Source organism: Bos grunniens, chromosome 19 (assembly GCF_055505025.1).
Source record: "Bos grunniens cultivar Pamir isolate PY7600 chromosome 19, Bosgru_T2T1.0, whole genome shotgun sequence".
NCBI classification, from domain to species: Eukaryota; Metazoa; Chordata; class Mammalia; order Artiodactyla; family Bovidae; genus Bos; species Bos grunniens.
Genome location: NC_141183.1, coordinates 9,444,337 through 9,469,299, shown reverse-complemented (window position 1 = coordinate 9,469,299; position 24,963 = coordinate 9,444,337). Strand labels below are relative to the sequence as shown.

Here is a 24,963-nt window from a genome sequence, read left to right as displayed (position 1 = left end):
ACCATTTCAACCATTTTTAAGCGTACAGCTCAGTGGCATTAAGTACATTCACTTTGCCATGCAACCATCACCACCATCCACCCCCAGAACATTTTCTTTCATCTTCCCCAACTGAAACTTTATTAACAATTTCTGTAGGATTTTGTAACAAAATTTTAAATTCATGGATTAGCTTTTGGCTGTATCAAATTTTATTAAAACCAGGTTCTACCATTTTGAGCCTTTGACCTCCTATGTCTGGGGTCCATTTTTTAACATCTGAATTTTTTTAAATATTTATTTTGCTTATGTATTTGGTTGTGCCAGGTCTTAGCTGTGGCGTGTAGATCTTTTAGTTCTGTCTTGTAGGATCTAGTTCCCTGACCAGGGATCGAACCTGGGCCCCCTGAACTGGGAGTGTGGAGTCTTAGACTCTGGACCGCCAGGGAAATTCCACTTTTTGGTGACTTTTATTTATATCATTTTAAAGTTGCAATAATAGTACAAGGAATAATCATGTACCCTTTACTCAGATATTGTTTACATTTTGCAGATGTGTATTATCATTCTCATTCTCTTCCTTTCTCTCTCTAACACACACACACATAACACACTCATATACACATATATGTATATATTTTTTAATCTGAGCCATTTTTTGAGATTTTCTTGAGGCATGGCTGATTGACAATATTATATAAATTAACTTTCATGTATACAAAGTGATTTACAATTTTTAAACATTATACTCCATATACAGTTGTATCGGCTATTTTCCCTGTGCTGTACAACAAATCCTTGTAGCTTATTTGGGTTTTTATTTTATTTATTTATTTTTGGCTCTGCTGGGTCTTCATGGCAGTGCGGGCTTTTCTCTAGTGGTGGGAAGCAGGGGCTACTCTCCAGTTGGGGCACGAGGGCCTCTCACTGCAGTGGCCTCTTGTGGAGCACAGGCTCTACACTGTGCAGGCTTCAGGAGCTGCAGCACATGAGCTCAGTAGCTGTGGCTCCCGGGCTCCAGAGCACAGGCTCGATAGCTATGGAGCACGGGCTTAGCTTTTCCACAGTATGTGGAATCTTCCTGGATCAGGGATCAAACCCACGTCTCCTGCATTGGCAGGCAGATTCTTTACCACTGAGCCACAAGGGCTAATTTGGTCAAAGTGTTAGTTCCAAAGATAACATCCCAGGGCTTTCTGGGATGAAGCCAGATGTCAGGTGGAGCCCAGGACCGAGCAGACATGAAAAAGTGGAGCAAAATCAATAAATAAAAGGGACAGGGACTTCCCTTAACCACTGGGCGGTCCAGTGGTTAAGACTCCACACTCCCAGTGCAGGGGCTTTTGTGGTTCAATCCCAGGTCTGGGGACTGAGATCCCACATGCCGTGTGGTTTGGCAAAACAAAAACAAAAAAAGGAACAAAAACTGGTTTAGAGAGCTCTTTCTCTTCACGTTGGCTGCAAGTTGTCATTTCTTCTTCACCTTCTCAGCCGGAGGGGTGCTCTGGGCGACACACACAGCGTGGACCTGGGCCAGACCTTCCCTGAGCCCACCTGATCCAGGCGGGGGGAGGGCCATGGAGATCTGTACTCAGCTTCAGAGCAGCATGAAGAATTGATTCTGGCCGGGGGGCGCGGGGCGGGGTGGGGTCAGGGGACGAGTGAACAAACAGAGGCGCTCCGGGGTCAGGTAGAGCTGAGGCCAGCAGGAGAGGGAAGCAGGGGGGCTCCCAGAAAAGCTTCCCAGTCGGGATACACGCTGGCGGTGGCAGGGTTCAGGTGTCATCAGGACTCCTGGAAGATTGTTTTCAAAATAATCTGCAGCAGGAAGGAAAAAATACAATAGCTCTGGAGTTGGAGAGGCTCTTGGGAGGATCTCTTGGGAAGGAATTTGATTAAAGAAACAGGCTGCCTTTGTGGTCACAGAAATGTAACTTAAATGAGCTCCTTTCCATCTCTCATTTGAAATGTTTCCATGAACCAAACATACACTTCCCTCCGCCTCGGCTCGCTGCCTGTTTCTGTATGAACCATGAGCTAAGAATGGCTTGACGTTTTTAAACGGTTGGGGAAAAGAATCGAAACAAGGATATTTTTTGTGACATGTAAAAATTACATAACATTCAAATTTCTGCATCCATAAATAGTTTTATTGGAGCATGTGTGTGCTAAGTAGCTTCAGCTGTGTCTGACTCTTTGTGACCCTGTGGACTGTAGCCCGCCAGGCTCCTCCATGGGATTCTCCAGTCAAGAATACTGGAGCGGGTTGGCATTTCCTCCTCCAGGGGATCTTCCTAACCCAGGGATCCAACCTGGATCTCCTAAGTCTCCTGTATTGGCAGGCAGATTCCCTACCACTGAGCCACCAGGGAAGCCCACGAGGCAGCTTTTGAGTAGCAATGGCAAGAGTTGGGTAGTTTTGTCAGAGACCATATGGCTTCCCAAATCTAAAATATTTATTAGGTTTTTAAAAAACAGATGTCATTTATGGGTAAGGTGGCTCAGTGTTAAACAACCTGCCTGCCAATGCAGGCAATGCATGTTGGATCACTGGGTTTGGAAGATCCCGGGTTTGGAAGATCCCCTAGTCAGACCCATCCAAGCGCATATGTATACACCTTTATGAATGCTTGTTTTTTTCCTCAGTTAAAAAAGTAATACAAGGGATGTGTCCCTGGTGGTCCAGTGGCTCAGACTCCATGCTTCCAATGCAGGGAGCATGGTGTTTGATCCCTGGCTGGGGAACTAAGATTCCACATGCTACATAGCACGGCAAAATAAATAAATTAAATTAATTAAACAAGGAGTATTCATTTTAAAAAGTAACACATGTTCACGGTAGAAAATATGGAAATCAATTTTTTTTTAAAAGCACTTGCGATACCACTGGTAAATGGTTTTTTCAGATGCATATACATGCCTCTAAGGGCTCCAAAATCACTGCAGATGGTGACTGCAACCATGAAATTAAAAGATGCTTACTCCTTGGAAGAAAAGTTATAACCAACCTAGATAGCATATTGAAAAGCAGAGACATTACTTTGCCAACAAAGGTCTGTCTAGTCAAGGCTATGGTTTTTCCAGTGGTCATGTACGGATGTATGGATGCATACATACATATGTCTTCACAGACCAACTGTGAAGAAGGCTGTGCGCCGAAGAATTGATGCTTTTGAACTGTGGTGTTGGAGAAGACTCTTGAGAGTCCCTTGGACTGCAAGGAGATCCAACCGGTCCATTCTGAAGGAGATCAGTCCTGGGTGTTCTTTGGAAGGAATGTTGCTAAAGCTGAAACTCCAGTACTTTGGCCACCTCATGCGAAGAGTTGACTCATTGGAAAAGACTCTGATGTTGGGAGGGATTGGGGGCAGAAGGAGAAGGGGATGACAGAGAATAAGATGGCTGGATGGCATCACCGACTTGATGGACGTTAGTTTGAGTGAATTCCGGGAGTTGGAGGAAAAGGGGACAACAGAGGATGAGATGGCTGGATGGCATCACCGACTTGATGGACATGAGTTTGAGTGAACTCCGGGAAATGGTGATATACAGGGAGGCCTGGCGTGCTGCGATTCATGGGGTCGCAAAGAGTTGGACATGACTGAGCGACTGAACTGAACTGAAGGGTCTGGCTGTATAAGTATCATGAAACTAGGGAGATGCTAGGTTAGTTATGTTTTGTGTTTTTGCTCTTACTTTTGAATCAATTTAATATATCCTAAGAAATTTTCACAAACTTCAATCTATTACCTGATTATATCAGCAATTAACCTCATTAGATATTTAGGTTGTTTCCAAGTTTTGAACATTAATAAAGCTGTAGAGACTATTTTTCAGTGTTTCTCTGATTATCCTGAAAACAAATTCCAAGCATCAGAATTACTGGGTCAGCAGACTTGCATCCATTTTGCCAAGCTGTACCCCAGAAACATCAAGTCAACATGTGTTTCCACCAGAAGGACCAAGGAAGCCTCCCCCACTTCACCACATTCTCATCAGCACTGGACATAATCATACTAGAACATTTCCATCGAGAGGTGGGAGAGGACTCATTTTCAGTCACATTTCTATGATCAATGTGAAGTGAAAGTCAAAGTCGCTCAGTTGTGTCTGACTCTTTTCAACCCCATGGACTATACATACAGTCCATGGAATTCTCCAGGCCAGAATACTGGAGTGGGTAGCCTTTTCCTTCTCCAGGGGATCTTTCCAACCCAGGGATTGGACCCAGGTCTCCCGCTTTGCAGGTAGATTCTTTACCAGCTGAGCCACAAGGGAAGCCCTGTGATCAATAGTGCATTTTAACCTTCCACCATTCCACTGGCCATCTATATTTATTTTTTAATTATCACTAACTCTTTGTCCATTTTTTCTATTTATTTCTGTTCTTAAAGAGGAATAAGACCTGCTCTTATTACACTTAATAAGAGGTACAAACTACTATATATAAAATAAATAAGCTACAAGGTTATATTGTACACTGCATGAAATATAGCCAATTTTTATAACTTTCAATGGAGATTAAGCTATATAGAAATATTGTATCACTGTGTTACACATACTATTGCAAATCACCTAATTTCAGTTCAAAAAAGAAAAAGAACCATTTTATTGATTTGAAGGACTTCCCTGGTGGCTCAGTGGTAAAGAATCCACCTGCTAATGCAGGAGACATGGGTTCGATTCCTGGGTAGGGAAGGTCTCCTGGAGAAGGAAAACAGCCACCCACTTCAGTATTTTTGCCTGGGAAATCTCATGGACAGAGAAGCCGGTGGGCTACAGTTTAAGGGGTTGCAAAAGAGCTGGACATGACTTGGCGACTAAACCGCCACTGATTTGAAAGTGCTCTTTGTGTGGTAAGGATATTAACTATGTTAATTAAAACTGAATGCTATGGGGAGTTCTCTGGCAGTCCAGTGGTTAGGACTCTGGACTTTCACTTCGGAGGGCCAGGGTTCAATCACTGGTTGGGGAACTAAGATCCCGAAGCAGCCAAACCAAACCAAACAAAACCAAAAGTCTGAATGCTATCAAAGTCCTATTGTGGTGGCAGCTAATCAGGGCTGGAGGGAGGGGGAATTGGAGGAAGGTGGTGAAAGGTACAAACCTTCAGTTATAAGATAAATTATAAGATAAATAAGCACTAGGGATATGATGTACAGTGTGATCAATTTAATTAACACTGCTGTATGTTATATATGAAAGCTGTTAACAGAATAAATCCTAAGAATTCTCATTACAAGGGAAAATTTTTCTTTTTCTTTTCTTTTGCATCTATGAGATGGTAGATGTTCACTAAAACTACCATGGTTCATTTCATGATGTTTGTAAGTCAAATCACTATACTGTACACCTTAAACTTACACAGCTCTGTGTGTCAATTTTAACTCGATGAAACTGGAGGGAAAAAGTAAATATTAAAAAAAAAAAGTACGGCTAATCAGGTACCCACTTTCTGAGAAAAAGAAAAGAGAAAGTAGTAACTGTATATTTTCTGGGTCCATGGAAAATATTTTCCCCAATCTATCCATTGATTTTTTAAAATAATTTTTTAAATTGAAGTATAGGTGATTTATAATGTTTCAGGTATATAGCAAAGTGATTAAGTTATATATATATATAACTTTACTCTTTTTCAAGTTCTTTTCCGTTATAGGTTATTACAAAATACTGAATATAGTTCCCTCTGCTATAGTTCCCTCTGCTATATGGTAGTAGGTCCTTGCTGTTTATTTTACATGTCTGTTAATTCCGAATTCCTAATTTATCCCCCTCCTTCCCTTTCGGTAACTGCAAGTTTGCTTTCTTGTCTGTGAGTTATTTTGGCCTTGTAAATAAATTCACCTGTATTGTTTTTAAGATTCCACATATAAGTGAAATCAGATGATACGTGTCTTTGGCCTCACTTAGTATAATAATCTCTAGGTCCATTTATATTGCTGCAAAAGGCATTATATCATTCCTTTTATGGCTGAGTAAAATTCCAGTGTTTGTGTGTGTTTGTATAAAACACATCTTCTTTATCCATTCATCTATGGGTGGACATTTAAGCTATTATAAATAGTGCTTCTATGAACACTGGGGTGCGTGTATCTTTTCGAATTAGAGTTTTGTCTTTTCTGGACAAAACAAAAATTCCAGTCCTGGACATAAGTCAGGAGTGGAATCGTTGCATTGCTGGATCATATGGTAACTCTAATTTTAGTTTTTTAAGGAACCTCCATGTGGTTCTCCATAGTGGCTGCGCCAATTTACATTCCATCAACAGTGTAGGAGAGTTCCTTTTTATCCTCAGACTTTTTTTATTATTATCCTTACACTTTTAAAAGGGTTCACCACATTAAATTTGTACTAAACATTCATGTGGTCAAATCCATCCAACCTATCCCCATGGAGCTGGTGTTGTGTCTGTGCTTACACACAAGCAAGCTAATACTTTTCATACCTGCCTGGCCCCATGAAGATCCCATTGGTGTGCCCAGGACCAGCCTCTGCAGATCACCTGGGGCTGTTTCAGAGGGAGGTGAAGTTCAGGAAGCAAGAGTGGCCCTCCATCCTTATCGTCAGGTCCCTTGGATGCCAGGATGCCAAAGAACCAGCAAGGGGACTCCCTGTACCATCTGCCTGCCCACCCTGCCTCACGTGTAAGGGCTGTGGCAAGACACATTCTGTCACAGTGAAGGGATGCACCCTACCTGGGTGAGCACGTAGTCCTCCTGGGTTAGGTTCCAAAGGATTTCAAAGTGGTCCATATCGTGGAGCTCTTCGAAGGAGGCTTTCCACCCTCCTTGGCACAATGTCTGTGTAAGAGAAATGAGGGAAGAGGAAACACGAGGCTCGTTGGCCGGGAGGGCGGGCGGAGCTGGAGAAGGGCTCTCGCACCTGCTTACCAGCTGCTCACTAAGTATCTGTTGAAGAAATGACTGGTATCATAGGGTCCATTTGGGTGAAATAAACAGGAAAATAATAAGATTGGACGACCCTCAACCTCAAGCCAAAAGAGGGGTGCCCGGGGTACCTGATAAAACTCCCTGGACTGTCGGTGGAATTCCGGGCTGTCGTGTTGGCCCACAGTCACCAGGATGCGGCAGGCTGGATCCGCGGGCTGGGTGGGGGCCGTCTCCAGCTGCCACAGCGGGCTGTTCCTCTGAGCATCCTCCCTGGTGTGGGGGTAGGTGTGGTCAGGACAGAGGAAAGCATTTGCTGCACCTCCGGCCCTCCTCACTGGCTGCAGGCCAGCTGAGGGGGATGAGGGGACAAGTGACTTACAGGGCTGGGAGGAGGGGGGCATTCTCAGAGGTGTGCATGATGGGCTCCAGGTCGTAGACTCCACTCAGCAGGAAGAAGCCTGTGAAGGTAGAGAACAGTCACTGAGCCAGGCTGCTGGATGGGGCAAGATGGGGCCAACCTGCCTCCAGGGTCAGAGGGGCAAGACAAGGGAAGCGGCAGAGAAGAAGCAAAGCAGGCCCTGCTCCCTGGGCCCAAAGCCCCCAGGTCAAGCCACTCACAGCTGTTGAGATTTCAAGCAACTGGTATAGACCCTCAGGCCCATCAGGGCAGGGTGAAGGCTGCCTAGTCAGACTCATTCTCCGTGGAAACCTTTGAGGTTGGGCGTGACTCCATGCTTGGTCCAGTCGGCCAGGAGCATCATGGCAGCGAGGTGGGCCCCAGCAGAGTGTCCACACAGGTAAATTCCCCTTCAGTGGGTCAGAGCAGAGAGCAGGGTTTGCCTTCAGTGTAATCAAAGCAACAGCCCAGTATCGAGGGGATCCCATTTGCCTTCTGCTCCAAAGCCAGAAGGGATGGCTGGGCTGCATCCAAGGAGATGAATCCACTGTCCTCCCACCCAGTCTGACAAAAGGAAAATTTGCAGTGGTACCCACTGGTTGCCTGGATACTGCTTCTGGACAAACACGATGCTCTGGGTCACCTGGTCTACCATCTGGTCCAGGGTGCCTGTGCAGAGAGCAGGAGCTGTGTCGGGCTCCATCAGGGGCTCTCTCCCCTCCAAATCCCAGTGGCCCTTGTACCTGCAAGACCACCCTCATTACCTTTGGGGGCAATGTCATAAGCCACTATCACCACGGCCACTCCCTGTGCTGTCAGTGGGTTGACCATGAAGGCTGATGTGTCCTTGCTGCAGAAGGAGACAAAGACATAACAACTGGAGGCCACGTGGCCACTAGACTGCTTCAGTGTCTGGTCCACCCAGAGCCCTGCCCCTCTCTGACCCAGGGTGGTAAGGGAAGAAGTGAGGCTCTGTCCTTATCACATCACATGCTAGCTGTGGCACCCTAGAGACTATATTTAATCTCTAAGCCCGGTTTCTTCCTCTGTGAAATAGAGATAATTATGTTCTTTCTCTTCGGATGCTGTTTCTGAGAACTGAAGATCAGACATGCAGGGAGCCTCACAAGGCAAAGGGTAAAAATGCAATAAGTGCAACATTAAAATGCTGTGGTTGAAGGGCAGTAGATCCTATAATAAGCAACTCCTTAGTATGATCCTAGGGAACAACAGTGTCCGTGAAAATCCAAATACCCCTCTGCTTATCTTAGGGTACCCACTGGGGCCAATCCCAGTTTGCCTGGGACTCTCTCTTTTTTTACTGCTAAAGGCCCCAACCCCCGGGAAACCACTCAGTTCTGAGCAAAATGGGATGGTTAGTCACTGTGGTTCTCCATGATTGGAGAGTAGACTGAACATACTTTTCACTGAATATAGTGGGTTCAACAGTGTCTTTCCTCAAAAGACATGTCCAAATCCTAAACCCTGGTACCTGTAAATGTGACCTCATTTGCAATAGGGTCTATGCAGGTATGGGCTTCGCAGGGGGTTCAGTGGGTAAAGACTCCACCTGCAATGCAGGAGACTCAGGATATGTGGGTTCAATCCCTGGGTCAGGAAGATCCCCTGGGGCAGGGCATGGCATCCCACTCCAGTATTCTTGCCTGGAGAACCCCATGAACAGAGGAGCCTGGTGGGCTACAGTCCATAGGGTCACAAAGAGTCAGACACGACTGAAGCGACTGAGCACACACACAATGCAGACATAATTAAGAATCTTGAGACGGGATCATCCTGGATTTAAGATGGGCCCTAAACCCAATAACTGGTGATGTTGTAACAGAAATGAGAGGAAGGATGGAGATGCAGACACACGAAGACCATGTGAAGATCAAAGCTCAGTTTGAAGTGATGCAGCCACAAGGTGAGAAAAGCTTGGAGCCCCAGAAGCTGGAGCCTTTGGAGGGAGCGCCGCCCTGCCCACACCTTGATTTCAGACTCCTGGCCTCCAGGACTGTGAGAGAAGACATTTCTGTCCTAGGAAGCCCCCACGTTTGCAGTAAGTTGTTGCAGCAGTCCCAGGAAAGGAAGAGGCCAGGCAAAGACGAATCTCCTCTTTTCTCCATTCATCCACATTCCCTGGCTCACCTTCCGCTCTGCCAGTATCCTCCGTGAAAAAACACCAGGAAAGGCATAGCTGTAGGACAAAACAAAGGGCGTGTGGGCCAAGGCAGGGCTCCCAGCTGAGATCCGAGGGCAACCACCAGCCCCCAGTTACCTTCAGATACTGCCTCGGGAAGGTAGATGTCCAATTTCTCTCCATCGCCATCTCCGTAGGGGACATTGAGCAGGCTCCTCCCGGTGGCCCGGGCCCTCTTGGTGACTGTCTCCAGAAATGGACAAATCACTGTCAGTACAACCTCAGGCAGCAGCACGTTCTGTTATTATTTTGCCGAAAGCCCCTTTGGGTTGACCAGTTGGCTCCAGAGGTCAGTGCTTCCCCAAGTCCATATGGTAATTGGGCCTGGGGTCTGAAGCATTCCCCCAGATGCATAGTTAAAAAGACATCAGACTGGCCCATCTGGGTGGAGGCAGTACTATCTTCAATGTCTGTCTCTGGTGAGCTGGCAGCTGACCGGCACCATTTCTACCTCTACTCTATTACATGTTTATTATGAGTGTTACCCTTGGCTACATGCTCCTGGAAGTATAAACTTGTCCAAGTATTTGAAAAAATAATCTTCTAGAAACTAAGATATAAAATCACTTGAAACAAATAGATAATAAAACACTGCTACTGCTAAGTCACTTCAGTCGTGTCTGACTCTGTGCGACCTCACAGACGCCAGCCCACCAGGCTCCGCCGTTCCTGGGATTCTCCAGGCAAGAACACTGGAGTGGGTTGCTATTGCCTTCTCTAATGCATGAAAGTGAAATGTGAAAGTGAAGCCGCTCAGTCATGTCCGACTCTTAGTGACCCCATGGACTGCAGCCTACCAGGCTCCTCCGCCCATGGGATTTCCCAGGCAAAAGTATTATAAAACACTATGAATACATAATTGAGTGCCATGATGGCAGAGGTCAGAGTGATGTGAAAATTGGCTTAGGACTGGGGTTGAGAGAAAGGAGGAAAGGGACTGTAAATAAATTAAATATCAAAGGCGAAGACGTAGAGGTGGGAGTGAAACACAGCAGGACTCTATGGTCCTTGTCCCCCATGTCATCTGCTGCCTTTTGTCTGTGGAACATTAGCCAAAGAATAAGTTTAATCAGAGAAGTGAGAAAATGCAGAAACGAAGGAAAACAGTCAAAGAAGACCAGATAATAATAATAATGTCATAAAACATAGGCAAGGACTTTTAGTTCCTTCTCAAGGGCTATAGATTATATTCTGAGCTGTCTTATAGATAAAGCCCGCACCATGTGGAAAAATTTAACTACAGGATGACTAGACTATAGCCAGACGATGCAATCTGCCACAATTGTAAGAACTGGCCTCAGAGAAATGGAAACAAGCCAACTGTGGAACTGAAGATTAACTGTACCTAAAATAATTAAGATGATGCTGGTCAGACCACTGGTGACCAATTTCAAGATGATTGTCAGAGCTGACTGTGCTGTTTCTGCCTGTAGCTCCCTCCCTCTGTCTATAAAAGCTCTTGCCCAGGGGGCAAGTCAGCATTTGAACAGGTGTCTGCCTCACCCTCGCCTGCTGAGTTGCTGGCATCCAAAATAAAGCAAATTTTCATTCCCACCAACCTGGCCTCTTTATTGGCTTTTGAGAAGCGAGCAGCCAGCTGGGCCCCACTTTCATGAAGAGGAAGGGACTCTCTATGTTCATGGACTTTCAATGTCCCCCAAAGGCCCCACTTTCATCACTGAAACCCGGGCAGCTCAGCTCCCGCCAGCACTGGGCACCGGGGAGTGTAAACTGGTAAGTTCTTCCTGTGGGGCAACTTGGAAATAGGTACTAAAGCCCAAGAAAATCATATTCCTTGATGCATAAGACCTTATCCATCCATTATTATAAGAAGTAATCAGAAATATTTTTAAGGACTTGCTTTAAAGATGCTCACACTAATGCTATTTATGACACTGAAACATTTTAGACACAGCCCAGGGGACCTACAACAGAAAACTGGCCAAATACATTATGGTATATCCCCTTTCTCTCCTTTATTTTTGACCTCAGCATTCATCCATCCTTCAAATATTTTTATTTACTGTCACCCTCACTAGACCATAAGCTCTGTGACAACAAGGGCTTTGCTTTGCCCACCTCTGTACAACAGAACCGGGTACATCAAAACCACTTAAAATAAAATTGTGTAGGGAATTCCCCAGCAGTCCAATGGTTAGGACTCTGTGCTTTCACTGCCGACAGCTCGAGTTCAATCCCTGGTCTGGAACGAAGATCCCACAAGTTATGCAATGAATAAATATTTCAATACACAGTGTTGGGTCAATTGAATGGGAAAAAAAAGTTTTTCGATTCCTATCTCATACCATATCAGATCAGTTCCAGATAGACTACAGCTTTAAATATAAGAGCAAAGACAATAAACCTTTTATTTTTATGTTGCTTTTTAATGATATGTTTTTTAATATTTATTTTTATTTATTATTTGGCATTGCATTTATGATAATAATTTGAAATGTATTTTTAAAAATATTTTTTATTTGTTTTATTTTTGGCCGTGCTGGGCCTTCTTTGCTGCACACAGGCTTTCTCTAGATGCTGCAGGGATCTCTAGATCCTTCACTGCGGTGCATGGGCCGTGGCTTCTCTTGTTGCAGACCACAGGCTCTAGACGCAAGGGCTTCAGCAGTTTCGGTGTGTGGCCTAAGTAGTTCTGGTCCTTGGGCTTAGTTGCTTCGTGGCATGTGGGATGTTCCAGGACCAGGGATCGAACTGGTGTCCCTGGCATTGCAAGGTGGATCCTTTTTTTGTTTGCTTTGACACGAAAGTAGGATTTATTGGTGGACGTGAGTAAAGAAGAGACAACGCCAAGGCTCTCATGGGTGCAGGGCCCACCATTTGTCCAAGGGAACACTATCAGGCTGTGTTGGCCCCACAGCCATCTGGCATGAACTATTACTCTGCTTACATGTTTCAAATTTATCCAAATTAAACTTTGGCAAATTCCCACTTCTGGTGGCCAGGGAACTTGAACCTGGCCCTGCGCAGGGCCTCAGTCACATGCTCCTTGTTCTGCAGCTTGGTGAGGATGGATACATCTTGTTGATGCAGATGACAGGGAAGGGGTGGCGCCCCACTTGGATGTGAAAACCATCTTTGCCCTGTTTTCACCACGGACTTGTTGGCACAAACCCAGGCAGGCTCCAGGGCTTTGGAGGAGAGTTGCTCACACTCGTCTGACACTGTGTGGCCACGGAGCGGGAACCCATCCACTTCTGCCTTCTTCTGCTCCAGGTCAAAGATGCAGATCTTAGCATCAGGGACACCTTGGCAGAAGTCAGACTTCGGGTTCAGTTTGTTCTGACAATACCAGTAACACCGGGTGGGGCGGCAACCCATGGTGAGACTAGGATCTTAAATGGGGTGCTGAAGGGAAAGAGCGAGGCGGATTCTTAATCACTGGACCACCAGGGAAGCCCTAACTTGAAATGTCTTTTAAGAATGTCATCATATTTTGTAAACTGTGTTGAAAAGTTAACGGGCAGGTACCTGTGAAAGTTATGAGCTATCTGAGCATTAAGTGAGATGCCATTACTTACTTTTTCTTTTGAAGAAATAATAATCGGCTTATAAAAATATACAGCAGCCATTTCCATGAAATACCCCTGACAAGGTGACTGTCATGGATATGGAATCTCTCTCCCCTAAATCCAAATGGCAGCATATGAAATGCATTTCTGCCTGTTTCACTTAATATTTCTTGGAGAGCTTTCCTAATCAGTACATAGACAGCTTCCTCATTCTTTTCTTTCTTTTTTAATAAATAGGTAACTTGCTATTCCGTCCTATGGCTGCACCTTAATTTATTTAACTGGTTGTGCCAGTTTTTAGGCCAAAGCAAACCTCACCAGATCATCAGGAAAGTCTCTTGGCTCCCTCTCTGTTTATCCTGAATCCTGAATTTTCTCCCTGCGCCCACTGAGACCACCCTGGATCCCCCTCACCTCTCCCCCATTTTCACCAGGGCTCCCTGCAGCCCTGCAGGTGTGAGCCAGGTGTAACTTACATCACATCCCATTGATCTGAGGTTCCTGTCTGTTGCTGGGGCTGCCCTAACAAAATGTCATACATACACTCAGGGGCTTCGACAACAAGACCCTGGAAGGGAGGATCAAGGTGCCGGCAGGGGAGGTGTCTGGCGAGGGTCCTCCCCGGGATGGCAGAGGGCTTTCTGGCTGGGGGCTCCCGTGGCCTCTTTGGGTTTGGGAGCAGCTCTCCCTCTCTCTAGGGAGACGAACCCTCTGTGTCTCTTCAAACAATCCTACTGGATCAGGACTCCATCCTTCTGACCTCATTTAACTTTTTTCTTCCTTAGAGGCCCCCTCTCTAAACACAGCCCCACTAGGAGCTAGGAGTTCAACGTGTGAGGTTTTTAATAATAATAATTATTATTTTTTAAATATTTATTTATTTATTTGGCTGCATCAGGTCTCAGTTGCAGCACTCAGGCTTAGTTGCTCCTCGGCACATGTGACCTTAGTTCTCTAAGCAGGGAGCAAACCTGCGTTGCCTGTATTGGAAGGCAGATTCTTAACCACCAGGGAAGTCCCAAGTAATTATTCTAAGGGAAGACAGTTTTTTCTCCTATTCTTTTCTTTGGTTGTGCTGTGCAGCATATCTTAGTTCCCCAACCAGGAGTCGAACCCCTGCCCCTTCAGTGGAAGCTTGGAGTCTTAACCACTGGACCTCCAGGGAAGTCCCTTCAACACATGAATTTTTCAGTCCATGACAGCCCCACACTCCCTCCAAAAAGCCCCAGAGCTCCCCTGCTCACCTTCCCTGAGAGGTCTGCCAACCACCTGCCCTCCAGGTGTGAAGGTGTTTGTTCTGGACAAACTCCTCATACCGCAGGCTCAGCAAAGGGGAGCGATTTAATTAACACAAGAGTTCTGGAAGTACACGTGCACCCATGAGATTTATGTTGTGCCAAAACGAAGAAAAAGGTAATGAAACGTATGCTCTAAGTTGAAGAGCAATTAAAACCAGGCAGCTGTCAAGATTCGTTGTCACGTGTTAAAAAAAGTCTCCCTCTGATATTAAAAAACCCAGCTGAGCCTGACACAGAGAAACTGCCTCTCTCCAGGAAGTGGCGTGATGGGTTGATGGCAGGCAGCTGGGTGCAGGGACAGAGACTAGGGTGACTCACTGTCTCCCCCCAGAGCCTGAATACTGCCAGCCCTCCAGGTGCTGCATCTACAGGCAGGGACACTGGGGGGCTTCAACAAGACGCTCCAGGATAAACCCAATTACAAACTTCCTTTTTTGAGAAAGCAAAAATTCATTTTCTATTGCTTACAGTCCAAAGTGTCACAGCTCTGACAGAGAGAAACTACCCGTCTCCAGACCCAACTGAGCACTGTGTGAGAGCAATTAGGAGAGGTAGGGGCCAGAATCCCTAGAGACTAATGCAGGCGTGGGGCGGGGAGACCCATCAGATGGTGTCAGAAAGCTGAAGATCAAGAGTTTATCAGGTGCTGTGGGAGCAATTTAAGAAGTGGTTAGGGTCCACCAGCCTTTTTTTTAATTTATTTTCTGTACACTCTTTTTTTTTTTTTGGCCTGGTCACACAGTATGTGAGATCGTAGTTCCCCGACCAGGGATTGGACCTGCGCCCCCTGCGTTGGAAGCATGGGGCCTTAACCACATGACCATCAGGGAAGTCCCCTCATCTAGTTTCAGAACTCTTCCCTCTCAGTCTTTTAATTCACTTAGAAAACAAATATTTATATAAGCAGCGATCTTGTGCCCATTTTGGAATTTTGCAGTGATAAAATAGGAAAAAAAAATATCCCAATCATATGTGGCTTACCCCTTAAAGAGGGGGACAAGCAGTTGTAACTGTCAGGTAGCAACATGTTCTATAGAAATGAGCCAGATCTGAAAAGACCACACACTGTGTGATTCCAACTATTCTGGGAGAAGTAAAACAATGGAAACAGTGAAAAGATCAGTGGCTTCTGGGGGCTGGGGGGGGTGGGAGGGAGGGAAGAATAGTCAAATACAGGATTTTTAAGTCTGTCTGTGAACACAAATAGGGAGGGAGTATCTGGCAGGACGAGTGGACAAGCTGGAGAAGCTCTGGGAGGTTGTGGGGTAGTGGGGGTTTCTGGGGTTCAGTCATGTTTAGTCCAAAGTCAGAGAAAAAGCAACTTTCCTTCTGATTCTCCACATACGGGATCTTAGTTCCTCAACCAGGGATCAAACTGAGGCCCCTGCAGTGGAAGCCTGAGATCTTAACCACTGGACTGCCGAAGAAGTCCCAACCATTTTAAAGTGAACAAGTCAAAATTGATGGTGTTATTAAAAAGAAAAAAGTGAACAATTCAGTGGCACTTAGCACATTCACAATGCTTTGCAACCATCACCTCTATCTAGTTCCTGAACATTTGTTTCAGGGGTTCCCTGGTGGCTCAGTGGTAAAAGAATCTGCCTGCCAATGCAGGAGATGCGAGTTCAATCCCTGGGTCCAGAAGATTGCCTGGAGAAGAAAATGGCAACCCTCTCCAGTATTCTTGCCTGAGAAATCCTATGGACAGAGGAGCCTGGTGGACTACAGTCCATGGGGTCACAAAGAGTCAGACATGACTTAGTGACTAAACAACAAAACATTTTTTTTCATCTCAGAGGGATACCCATTAAGCAGCCCCTGTAATCACAGCTTTGTGTCTCTACAGATTGCCCTGTTCTGGATGCTTCACATAAATGGAATCGTACATATAAATAATAATCATACATATAAATGTGACCTTTTGTGCCTTCCTTCTTTCAGTGAGCACTGTGTTTCAGTGTCCATCATGTTCTAGTATGCATCAGTAGTTCATTCCTTTCTTGTGCCCAAAATAATTCCATTGCATGGACATATCACACTTTGTTTATCCAGTCATCTGTGGATGAATTTGGACTTTTCCCACCTTTTGACAATTGTGAATAATGCTGCTATGAACATGTGTGTACATGTATTTGAGTACTTATTTTCAATTATTTGGGGTTAGAATTTTTTAACTGAACTATTGTTGACTTATTACATTATATTAGTTTCAGGTATATGACACAGTGATTCAACATTTTATAGATTATAATCCATTTAAAGTTATTACAAAATAATGGCTGTATTTCCCTCTGCTGTACAATAATATATCCTTGTTGCTTATCTATTTTACACATAGTATTTTCTATCTCTTTTAGAAAGAATTTTTAACACTGTTCATACTATCAAAAGAAAAAAAAAAGATTGCAGGGAGCTACCTTGTGGTCCATTGGTTAGGACTTGTAGATTTCACCGCCATGGCGGTGAAATTCTTGGTCAGGTAACTAAGATCCTGCAAGCCCTGCAGCTCAGCCAAAAAAAAAAACACACACACACAAAAAATCCACAACAAACCAGGATTGCACCCTATTAATACAGAACGTTTTCTTCCAGGAGAAAATAAAAAGAGACTAGAAGAAACCGCATTACAATGTGAACAATGGGTGGCAGAATTATTGATGGCTTTATTTTCCAAAATCCTTTTCAGTAAGCAAATGCTCCTTTTGTAATCAGAAAACAATTGTTGCCTAAAAATGGCCAGCCTCAGATAGTGCAGGGCGGGGCTATTACAATGTGGTCTGTGAACAATGGGTGCCCCATAATGTTTGCTACTGGCCCATGACGCAGGTGTCGGTAAACATTTATATATTAATATATGCAGTTTGGCAGAATGGCTGTTTCTATTGAAATTAGGACTAAGAAATTTGGGCTTTCAAACAACTTGTACGTGAATGTTCACAGCCGCACTTTTCACAATCGCCAAAAGGGGGAAATAGCCCAAATGTCCATCAGCGGATGAATGGATAAACAAAACGTGGTCCATCCACACAACGGAAAATTATTCGTCCATAAATAGGAATGAAGCCCGGGCAGGCTATAACAAGGACGGACCTCCAAAACCTTGTGCTAAGGGAAAGCGGCCAGACACAAAAGATCACATCTTGTAGGATTCCATTTATAGGAAACATCCAGAATAGGAAAATCCATAGAGATAGAAAGCAGTCATTTGTTGCCAGGGCCTGCCTAACGGGTAGGGAGGTATCCTTCCAGGGTGATGAAAAATGTTTTGGAACCACACAGAGGAAATGATACAACAACGTGAATGTACTGAATGCCGCTGACTTGTACACTGTAAAATGGTTAAAATGGTACATTTTAAGTTAGGTGTATCCTATCACAGATAAACAAAAGTGGGCCCTTTGGTTTTATCTGGTGGAAAGGAAAAAGAGCCAACTCAGCCTTAAAAAGTAGGAGGATCCCTCGGAGAGGCTGTCAGTTGCAGAAGCTGTCAATCACGAGGCCCCCACCCACCTCGCTGGTGATTGGCTCTCCTAGGGCGAGGCGTGGCTTGAGGGACAGGGAGTTTGGAAATGTGCCCCCAGCCTGGTTACACACACACCTTATTTAGTTTCTTGTACAATGTATTTTTGAAATTAGTTTCTTGTACAATGAGAAACGCTGGGTTGGAACAAACACAAGCTGAAATCAAGACTGCTGGGAGAAATATCAATAACCTCAGATATGCAGATGACACCACCCTTATGGCAGAAAGTGAAGAGGAACTAAAAAGCCTCCTGATGAATGAAAAAGTTGGCTTAAAGCTCAACATTCAGAAAACGAAGATCATGGCATCTGGTCCCATCATTTCATGGGAAATAGATGGGGAAACAGTGGAAACAGTGTCAGACTTTATTTTGGGGGGCTCCAAAATCACTGCAGATGGTGATTGCAGCCATGAAATTACTCCTTGGAAGGAAAGTTATGACCAACCTAGATAGCATATTCAAAAGCAGAGATATTACTTTGCCAACAAAGGTCCGTCTAGTCAAGGCTATGGTTTTTCCAGTGGTCATGTATGGATGTGAGAGTTGGACTGTGAAAAAAGCTGAGCGCTGAAGAATTGATGCTTTTAAACTGTGGTGTTGGAGAAGACTCTTGAGAGTCCCTTGGACTGCAAGGAGATCCAACCAATCCATTCTGAAGGAGATCAGCCCTGGGATTTCTTTGGAAGGAATGATGCTGAAGCTGAAACTCCAGTACTTTGGCCACCTCATGCGAAGAGTTGACTCATTGGAAAAGACTCTGATGCTGGGAGGGATTTGGGGCAGGAGGAGAAGGGGACGACAGAGGATGAGATGGCTGGATGGCATCACCGCCTCGATGGACGTTAGTTTGAGTGAACTCCGGGAGTTGGTGATGGACAGGGAGGCCTGGCGTGCTGCGATTCATGGGGTCGCAAAGAGTCGGACATGACTGAGCAACTGAACTGAACTGAACTGAACAATGCATTTTTGAAGAGGAAAAAAAAAAGAAACTAAAATAGTTGCTTAAGTCTACTGCAACTCATTTGAAAAGACCCTGATGCTGGGAAAGATTGAAGGCAGGAGAAAGGGACAACAGAGGATGAGATGGTTGGATGGCATCACGGACTCAATGGACATGAGTTTGAGTCAACTCCAGGAGTTGATGATGGACAGGGAGGCCTGGCATGCTGCAGTCCATGGGGTCACAAAGAGTCGGACACAACTGAGAGACTGAACTGAACTGAAATTTACTGCTATGCTCACTGCTTCCACTTCTGGAAAGTGGCCTGCTTATTGATGCTCACCACCTCTGCTTCTGTGAACCGGCCTGCTTATGGCTTCAACCAAACTGCGTAGGCTGGAAAGTCACTAGGACCCGGAAGCCCACGCATATAAAAGATACCCAGAATAAAGCCCGGGGGCTCAGACACTGGAGGCGATTCATGCCGGTGCTGGATAAACCCTGTTGTTCTGCACCTCCCAGTGTTGTAATCTCTTTCCGTCGCCACGGCTTCTAAAACATTTTTACTGAGAGTTTTATTAAACAAATTTAATAGCTACTGGTAGAGGACACAGTTCTTCCAACTTCCCTCTGCCTGTGTTCACCTAGCCTGGGAGAGGCCAGGTCTTGGGGGAGAATAAACATGACCTACTCATTGGAAGAGAACAGTGCCCACCGCAAGTTACTGGTGGAAGATGTTAGGATGGAGTAGATCAAAAGAAAAACAATGTCCTTCCTGGTGCAAAAAAGGAAAAGGGAGTTTACCTCCCTCCCTTTTCTTGGAGAATTTATTTTTAGGAGACATCATCATAAATCCTTTCTCTACAACCCTTCGGGAATGCATGTAAATATTTTTTAAAGCTAAATGATTCTCTTGCCAGTTTTACAACTTAGGAATGTTTTTCTCAAAGACCTGGGAGCTCTTTGGGTTTTTATTGATGTGGACCATTTTTAAAGTTTTTTATTGAATTTTTTACAATACTGTTTCTATTTTCTGTTTTTGTTTTTTGACTGTGAGGCATGTGGGCTCCCTGACCAGGGATCAAACATGAACCCCCTGAATTGGAGGATGAAGTCTTAACCACCGGACTACCAGGGGAGTTCTTGGGAGCTATCTCTTTGAAATGTATCATCAGCAATATAATCCATGGGAGGACAGGATCCCAATTCCAATACCCATCCAGCTACAACTTGCAAAGCCATTTTTTGTCATAAGGATATGTGGATTTTTTGTTTTCCTCTTGATAATGACAATTTGCAAACTCAGATGGCCAGCCTAATGACTAGGTGGATTTAGGAGGGACTAGGGTAGCAGATGGGCTTCCCTGGTGGCTCAGATGGTAAAGAATCTGCCTGCAATACGGGAGACCTGGGTTCCATCCCTGAGTTGGGAAGATCCCCTGGAGGAGGGCACGGCCACCCACTCCAGTATTCTTTCCTAGGAAATCCCACGGATAGAGGAGCCTGGCAGGCTGCAGTTCACAGAGTCGCAAAGAGTCAGCGACTGAACGACAACAATGTGGTGATGCCTTGGGGAGGTACTTAGGTTTAGCTGAGGTCATGAGGATGGAGCCCTCGTGGTGGGATTAGTGGCCTTATAAGAAGAAAGGTGAGCATTTCTTTCTCTTCTTTCTGCCATGTGAGGATGCAGGGGGAAGAGGTCTATCTGCAAGCCATGAAGAGACCCTCACCAGGGGACAAAATCAGCTGGCACTTGACCTTGGACTTCTCAGCCTCCAGCCCTGGGAGAAAGAGATTCCTATTGTTTAAGCCACCCAGCCCGTGGCATTTTGTTATGCAACCTGAGCTGACCAATACAAAGACAGATAATATGTAAATGCAGTATTTTTTAAAATCAAAATTTATGCCAAAGAAGTCGATGATGAACAAAATGTCAACATTTCCAATAGAGACAGGCTCCAACCCTTGCATGCATGGCTCTTCTCACTCACCTGGCCTGAATGCCCCATCATCACACTCACCTTCTTCACCAATGAAATGGGGCAGATGCGCTGGCGGCACCTCTAGGGCAGCTGGAGCATCGAAAACAGGAAGGGAGGTGGGATGTAAATGTAAAGCTGTCCACAGGGCTTCTCGGGAGGGATGGCTAAACACAGTCTCCAAGGGCTTACTTTGGAGTCTCAGAGTCTCTTCTTAGCCCTTGCTTCTTATGAGAGACTCCCTTTCTCTAAAGGGTCAGCTCTTTTTTCCCTCAAGACAATTACGGTAGACAAACAGGTTTGCTACCTGCTCACATAGGTGTCACTGCGCACTCAAATATATACTGAGTCTATAGAGACATATTTGGTGCCGAGCTAGGCATGGTAGGGAACTCTGGAGAGCCCAGGACACAGCTCCAGCTCTATCAGGAGAGGGAAGGTGCTGAAATGTGTTGGAATAAACCCCCACTAGCCTGTCCCTCCAGCTGGGTTATCTCGGTGTAGAGAACATCGATCCCGGGAGCTCCATCTGGCCTGCTGGAACAAAGTGCCTTTGCCAACCTCCAATTTTCCGACTTGCAGGAGGGGCTGGCTGCTTCCTCACCCACACATTCCCTGTGGAACCTGCCTGCCCGGCCCAGCTCAAAAGGTGGCAGCACACACTCTGGAGACCCAGGACTGAGATGGGAATCAACCTTGAGACTTCACTAGCTTACAGATTCCCAAGCCCTGATTTCATTAAAAAGAAAAAAAGCTTCTTTGACTTGGTAAATAGCAACAACATTCCACTTTCAGCAGCTGCGTGGGAGACCTTCCTTTTTTCACTCTACTTCTCTGGGCCACTGTAGCCTTAAGGCCTGGGCATAGCTGGCTGGTTGGCTGATCAGGCAGGGATGTGGAACACAGTCTCTGAGCCTCCCTCCCCCTGGCAGTCCTGCAGCCAGGGCTCCCCAAGCAGATGAGATGCCTGGACTTTGGGAACTGTCCGGAGAGGCTGGGGCTATGAGGCTCCTCCTCCCTGCCCCAGCATCTTGAACCACTGCCACATGCTAAAGTCCACCCAAAGCGGCCACAGAGAGGTCCCCCAGTACCTTCGTTTCCAATCTGTGAATAGGTCCTCATGGCCTCCTCTGCTCCCAGTCTGACAACCCATCTGCTGGGGGAGTACTGGTTATCCAGCTCCTGTGGGACACAGACACAAGGTTCTGTAAGACCTCTGACCTCCATGCAGACCCTGCCCCCGCCCCTCCACGTGCCTGGATGCTCTTCTCTGCCTGGAGAAGCCCCTTCCCTGATATCTCTTATAGATGCCCTTAGCTTCCTTCAAGCTCCTCCAGCCTCCAGCCTGGCAACCCAGGCCCCACTGTCCCCCCACTAATTAACTAGATGTTTCAGATACAACAGAAACAAGATTGCAAGTGCTGTCAGACACTTGCAGTGAGGGCAGTGCCTTGCCTTTAACCAGCAGAACAGCCTTAAAGGGAAATGAGGACCCATAAAGGTGTCCCAGTGAATGCCGCCATGGGCACCACTTCTACAGCAAAGATCACAGGAAGCTAGAGAGCTGGGGTAGTCATTGCAGAGACAGTGACGTGAAGTTGATCTTCCCTGACAGGACATGAAGCTGACTGAAGGTCACAGCAGAATCAGTGACCCAGAGGTGAAGAGGAAGGAATCAAAGGTCAGATGATTGGAAATGCTGACCAGCCTCAATTGCTGAAACGCAGAGGAAGCGGGGCTGGAGGGTGGAGAGTGAGTCTTGGATGTCAAGCTCAGACGTTCAGACTTAATCAGAAAGTCGTAAGGAACCAGGTTTTGGAGAGAGCACTCAGACACACAACAACCACCACAAAACAAATAAAGAAAGCAAACAAAAAATGGGCAAAGGCTGGACTGGGAAATTTGAAGAAAGGGTGGCCTCACGGAAAGGTCTTAGGCTCTACAGTCAGATGGGCTGGGTGCCATCCAAGCTTCAACACCTGCGGGCTCTTTTACCCTGGACGACTTTCTTACAGTCAGTTCCGTTATTTGTATAATGAGCAAAACAACAGTACTTCACTTCATGTGCACACCCTATAGCTTTCAGCACGGTTAGCCTGGTGAGGCTGAAAGCTACAAGGCATGTACATGAAGTAAAGCTAAGCACTCACATGTGGGTTTCCTCCTCGTCCCATCGAACAGGGCTCTTGGCCACTGGTGTTTGGGTCTGTACCGTCTGTGGTCATAGGATGTTTGCAGCCCTACCTGGCACACTCTGTGATTGCTATCATCGTCCTTTTTGCTATTATTTACTTATAAGAATGGTAATGCAATGGGTTCTGAGAGTGCTCTCATATTGTAGGGGTTTGTGTGAGAAAAGAGAAAGACAAGAGAGAGACAGAGAGACACACACGCACACACAGAGGATGGAATCTCTTGGGGGCAGTATCCATAACTGTCATCACATTCTTAGATGTGTCCCTGATCTGAGAAAGAACTGCTGCTTAAAATGCAGGAAAAGTAATCCGGAAATTGAATGATAATCATAAGGAGTGTTTTGCATATGTGGTTTCTTTCTTTTTTAATGAAGGAGAGAGAAAGAGTGGCTTTATTTCCTTGCCAGGCAAAGGGGGAACACAGGAGGCTAGCGGATCAAGAACTGCGCCCCACACATGAGGTTTCTAACCCTCACGACCATCCTGCAGTAATACCAGCCTTTCTGCTTCCTTCAGGTCTGGCACATTCTCTGCACATTGCATAACCTCAGATTAAGATTAGGAACTTCGGCCCCAACCTCCTCTGGGGTTAATATTTATAAATATTAATATAGCCAGGGCTTCCATATTCTACCCTTAAAATCAGGCTAGCAAAAGCCTGTCTGTGGAGAGAAGTAAAATAAATCCAAGTGCTAAAGCTTTGGGGATCTGCTACACTGTACCAACAGCCCCCACAGGAATGATTCTAAACTTTTCTCTTAACTCTCATGTAATGTCTGAGCTACACTCCTAGCCCCAGCCTCTCTCCCTGTGATTCTCCTACCTCTTTAGACATCCTCTTCCAGGGAGCCTCGTGCCTGTGATTTCCACCGGAGACGTCCATCCCCGCTTTGTACCACCAGACGCACATGTACCACCAGACGCACATGTACCACAGTGCCACATGTACCGCGTGTGCGCGCGACCCAGCCTTTTTATAGCAGGTGGGCAGGGCTCCTACCAGGCCCTGATGAACTACGCTCACCTCTCTGGTGACAGACCAGGCCCCATCCCGGAGGAGCCACGCCCACCTTCCGGGGACAGAGCCTGGTACGCGCGTTTCTGGTCCCTCCCACGAGGGGGCGGGCTGAGGCCAAATCTCCCTCCAATCCCGCGGCCGCGCGGTGATTGGTTCCGGGATGGCGGCCCCGGCTTCCGATTGGCCTGCTCGCCGGGGATAACATGCCCTGCGCGGGAACCGGCGGGAGCCTGCAAGGCGGCGGCAGCGGCGCAGAGTGCTTGGTTTGCCAGCTCCCTGAAGGTGCCATGAGCTGCATCAACCTGCCCAACGTGCTGCCAGGCTCCCCCAGCAAGACCCGGGGGCAGATCCAGGTGCGGGCGCCGGGGAGGGGTCGGGGTCAGGGTCGGAGTCGTGACTGGTAGCGGGGAGGTCCCTGGATATCCATGCGCCCCGGGGCCCGAAGTGACCTCTCCTTTTCTCCTAGGTGATTCTCGGACCCATGTTCTCAGGAAAAAGGTAATGGCCTTGCGGGACGGGGGTGGCCCAGGACCTCCTCCCCTGCTTCCCTGCTCCTCCTCCAGCCCCGCCGGAACGCCATCCACCCCTGACGCCCCCCACCCCACCCCGAACCTGCGGCCCCTCTCAGAACACTGGCCCCCCCAGAACATCTCCCGCTGTCCGACCCCCGCTTTCCCGCCCAGAACGTCTCTCCTCCGTGGAATACCTCGCGGAGGAGGCGCTCCTCCCATTTCCGTCAGACCCTCCTCCGCTTGGGGCCTTGCAACCACCCATCCTTCCGGGAGCTGGTCGTCGTTAAGCCCCTTTAAAGCCCCACCTGAAGGGCGTGTGCACGGTGGCCGGGCCCTGAGCGCCCTGCGGTGTTTGTCGCTTCCTTCCAGTGTGACTGTTTCCTTAGACGGCCCAGGAAGGTAGTCACTCTGAACACTGCAGAGTCAAGCCACTGGCAACTTTGCTTCCTTGAAGTGATAGACCGAATCCCAGACCGAGGTGGCGCCAGCGAGCTCCCAGTA

General features: G+C 46.5%; 2 protein-coding genes and 1 pseudogene across 36 annotated transcripts in view; 1 reads left to right on the top strand and 2 right to left on the bottom strand.

Moving 5' to 3' along the window:
• Positions 1 to 598: 598 nt before the first annotated feature.
• On the bottom strand, positions 599 to 24,118 carry AFMID (arylformamidase). Of its 34 annotated transcripts, none has more exons than XR_015147247.1 (13): positions 23,756 to 24,007; positions 21,829 to 21,919; positions 20,750 to 20,830; positions 9,545 to 9,649; positions 9,415 to 9,463; positions 8,031 to 8,116; positions 7,863 to 7,953; positions 7,579 to 7,676; positions 7,249 to 7,327; positions 6,998 to 7,139; positions 6,675 to 6,779; positions 3,097 to 3,324; positions 599 to 1,797 (listed from the first exon to the last, which is right to left on the bottom strand). XR_015147247.1 is itself a non-coding variant. In XM_086356382.1 (13 exons), the coding sequence occupies exons 1-13, from the start codon at positions 23,858 to 23,860 to the stop codon at positions 1,765 to 1,767; spliced, it is 1,128 nt and encodes a 375-aa protein (XP_086212508.1). In that variant the 5' UTR covers positions 23,861 to 24,118; the 3' UTR covers positions 1,407 to 1,764. The 34 variants fall into 34 exon arrangements, 23 of the variants coding, with proteins under 23 accessions (XP_086212501.1, XP_086212502.1, XP_086212504.1 ...); XR_015147249.1 differs by having other exon boundaries at positions 7,863 to 7,935; XM_086356382.1 differs by lacking the exon at positions 3,097 to 3,324 and adding an exon at positions 6,425 to 6,487 and having other exon boundaries at positions 1,407 to 1,797; positions 23,756 to 24,118.
• On the bottom strand, positions 11,833 to 12,817 carry LOC147351166 (uncharacterized; annotated as a pseudogene). Its single transcript, XR_015147259.1, has one exon. The product of XR_015147259.1 is annotated as an uncharacterized LOC147351166 (transcript).
• The window catches only part of TK1 (thymidine kinase 1), a 13,561-nt gene continuing 12,627 nt past the window's right edge, over positions 24,030 to 24,963 (top strand). The window contains exons 1-2 of the mRNA XM_086356398.1: positions 24,030 to 24,303; positions 24,417 to 24,448. Of these exons, the coding sequence (XP_086212524.1) occupies positions 24,154 to 24,303; positions 24,417 to 24,448 (182 nt within the window). The 5' untranslated portion in view covers positions 24,030 to 24,153. The remainder of the gene's footprint in view (positions 24,304 to 24,416; positions 24,449 to 24,963) is intronic.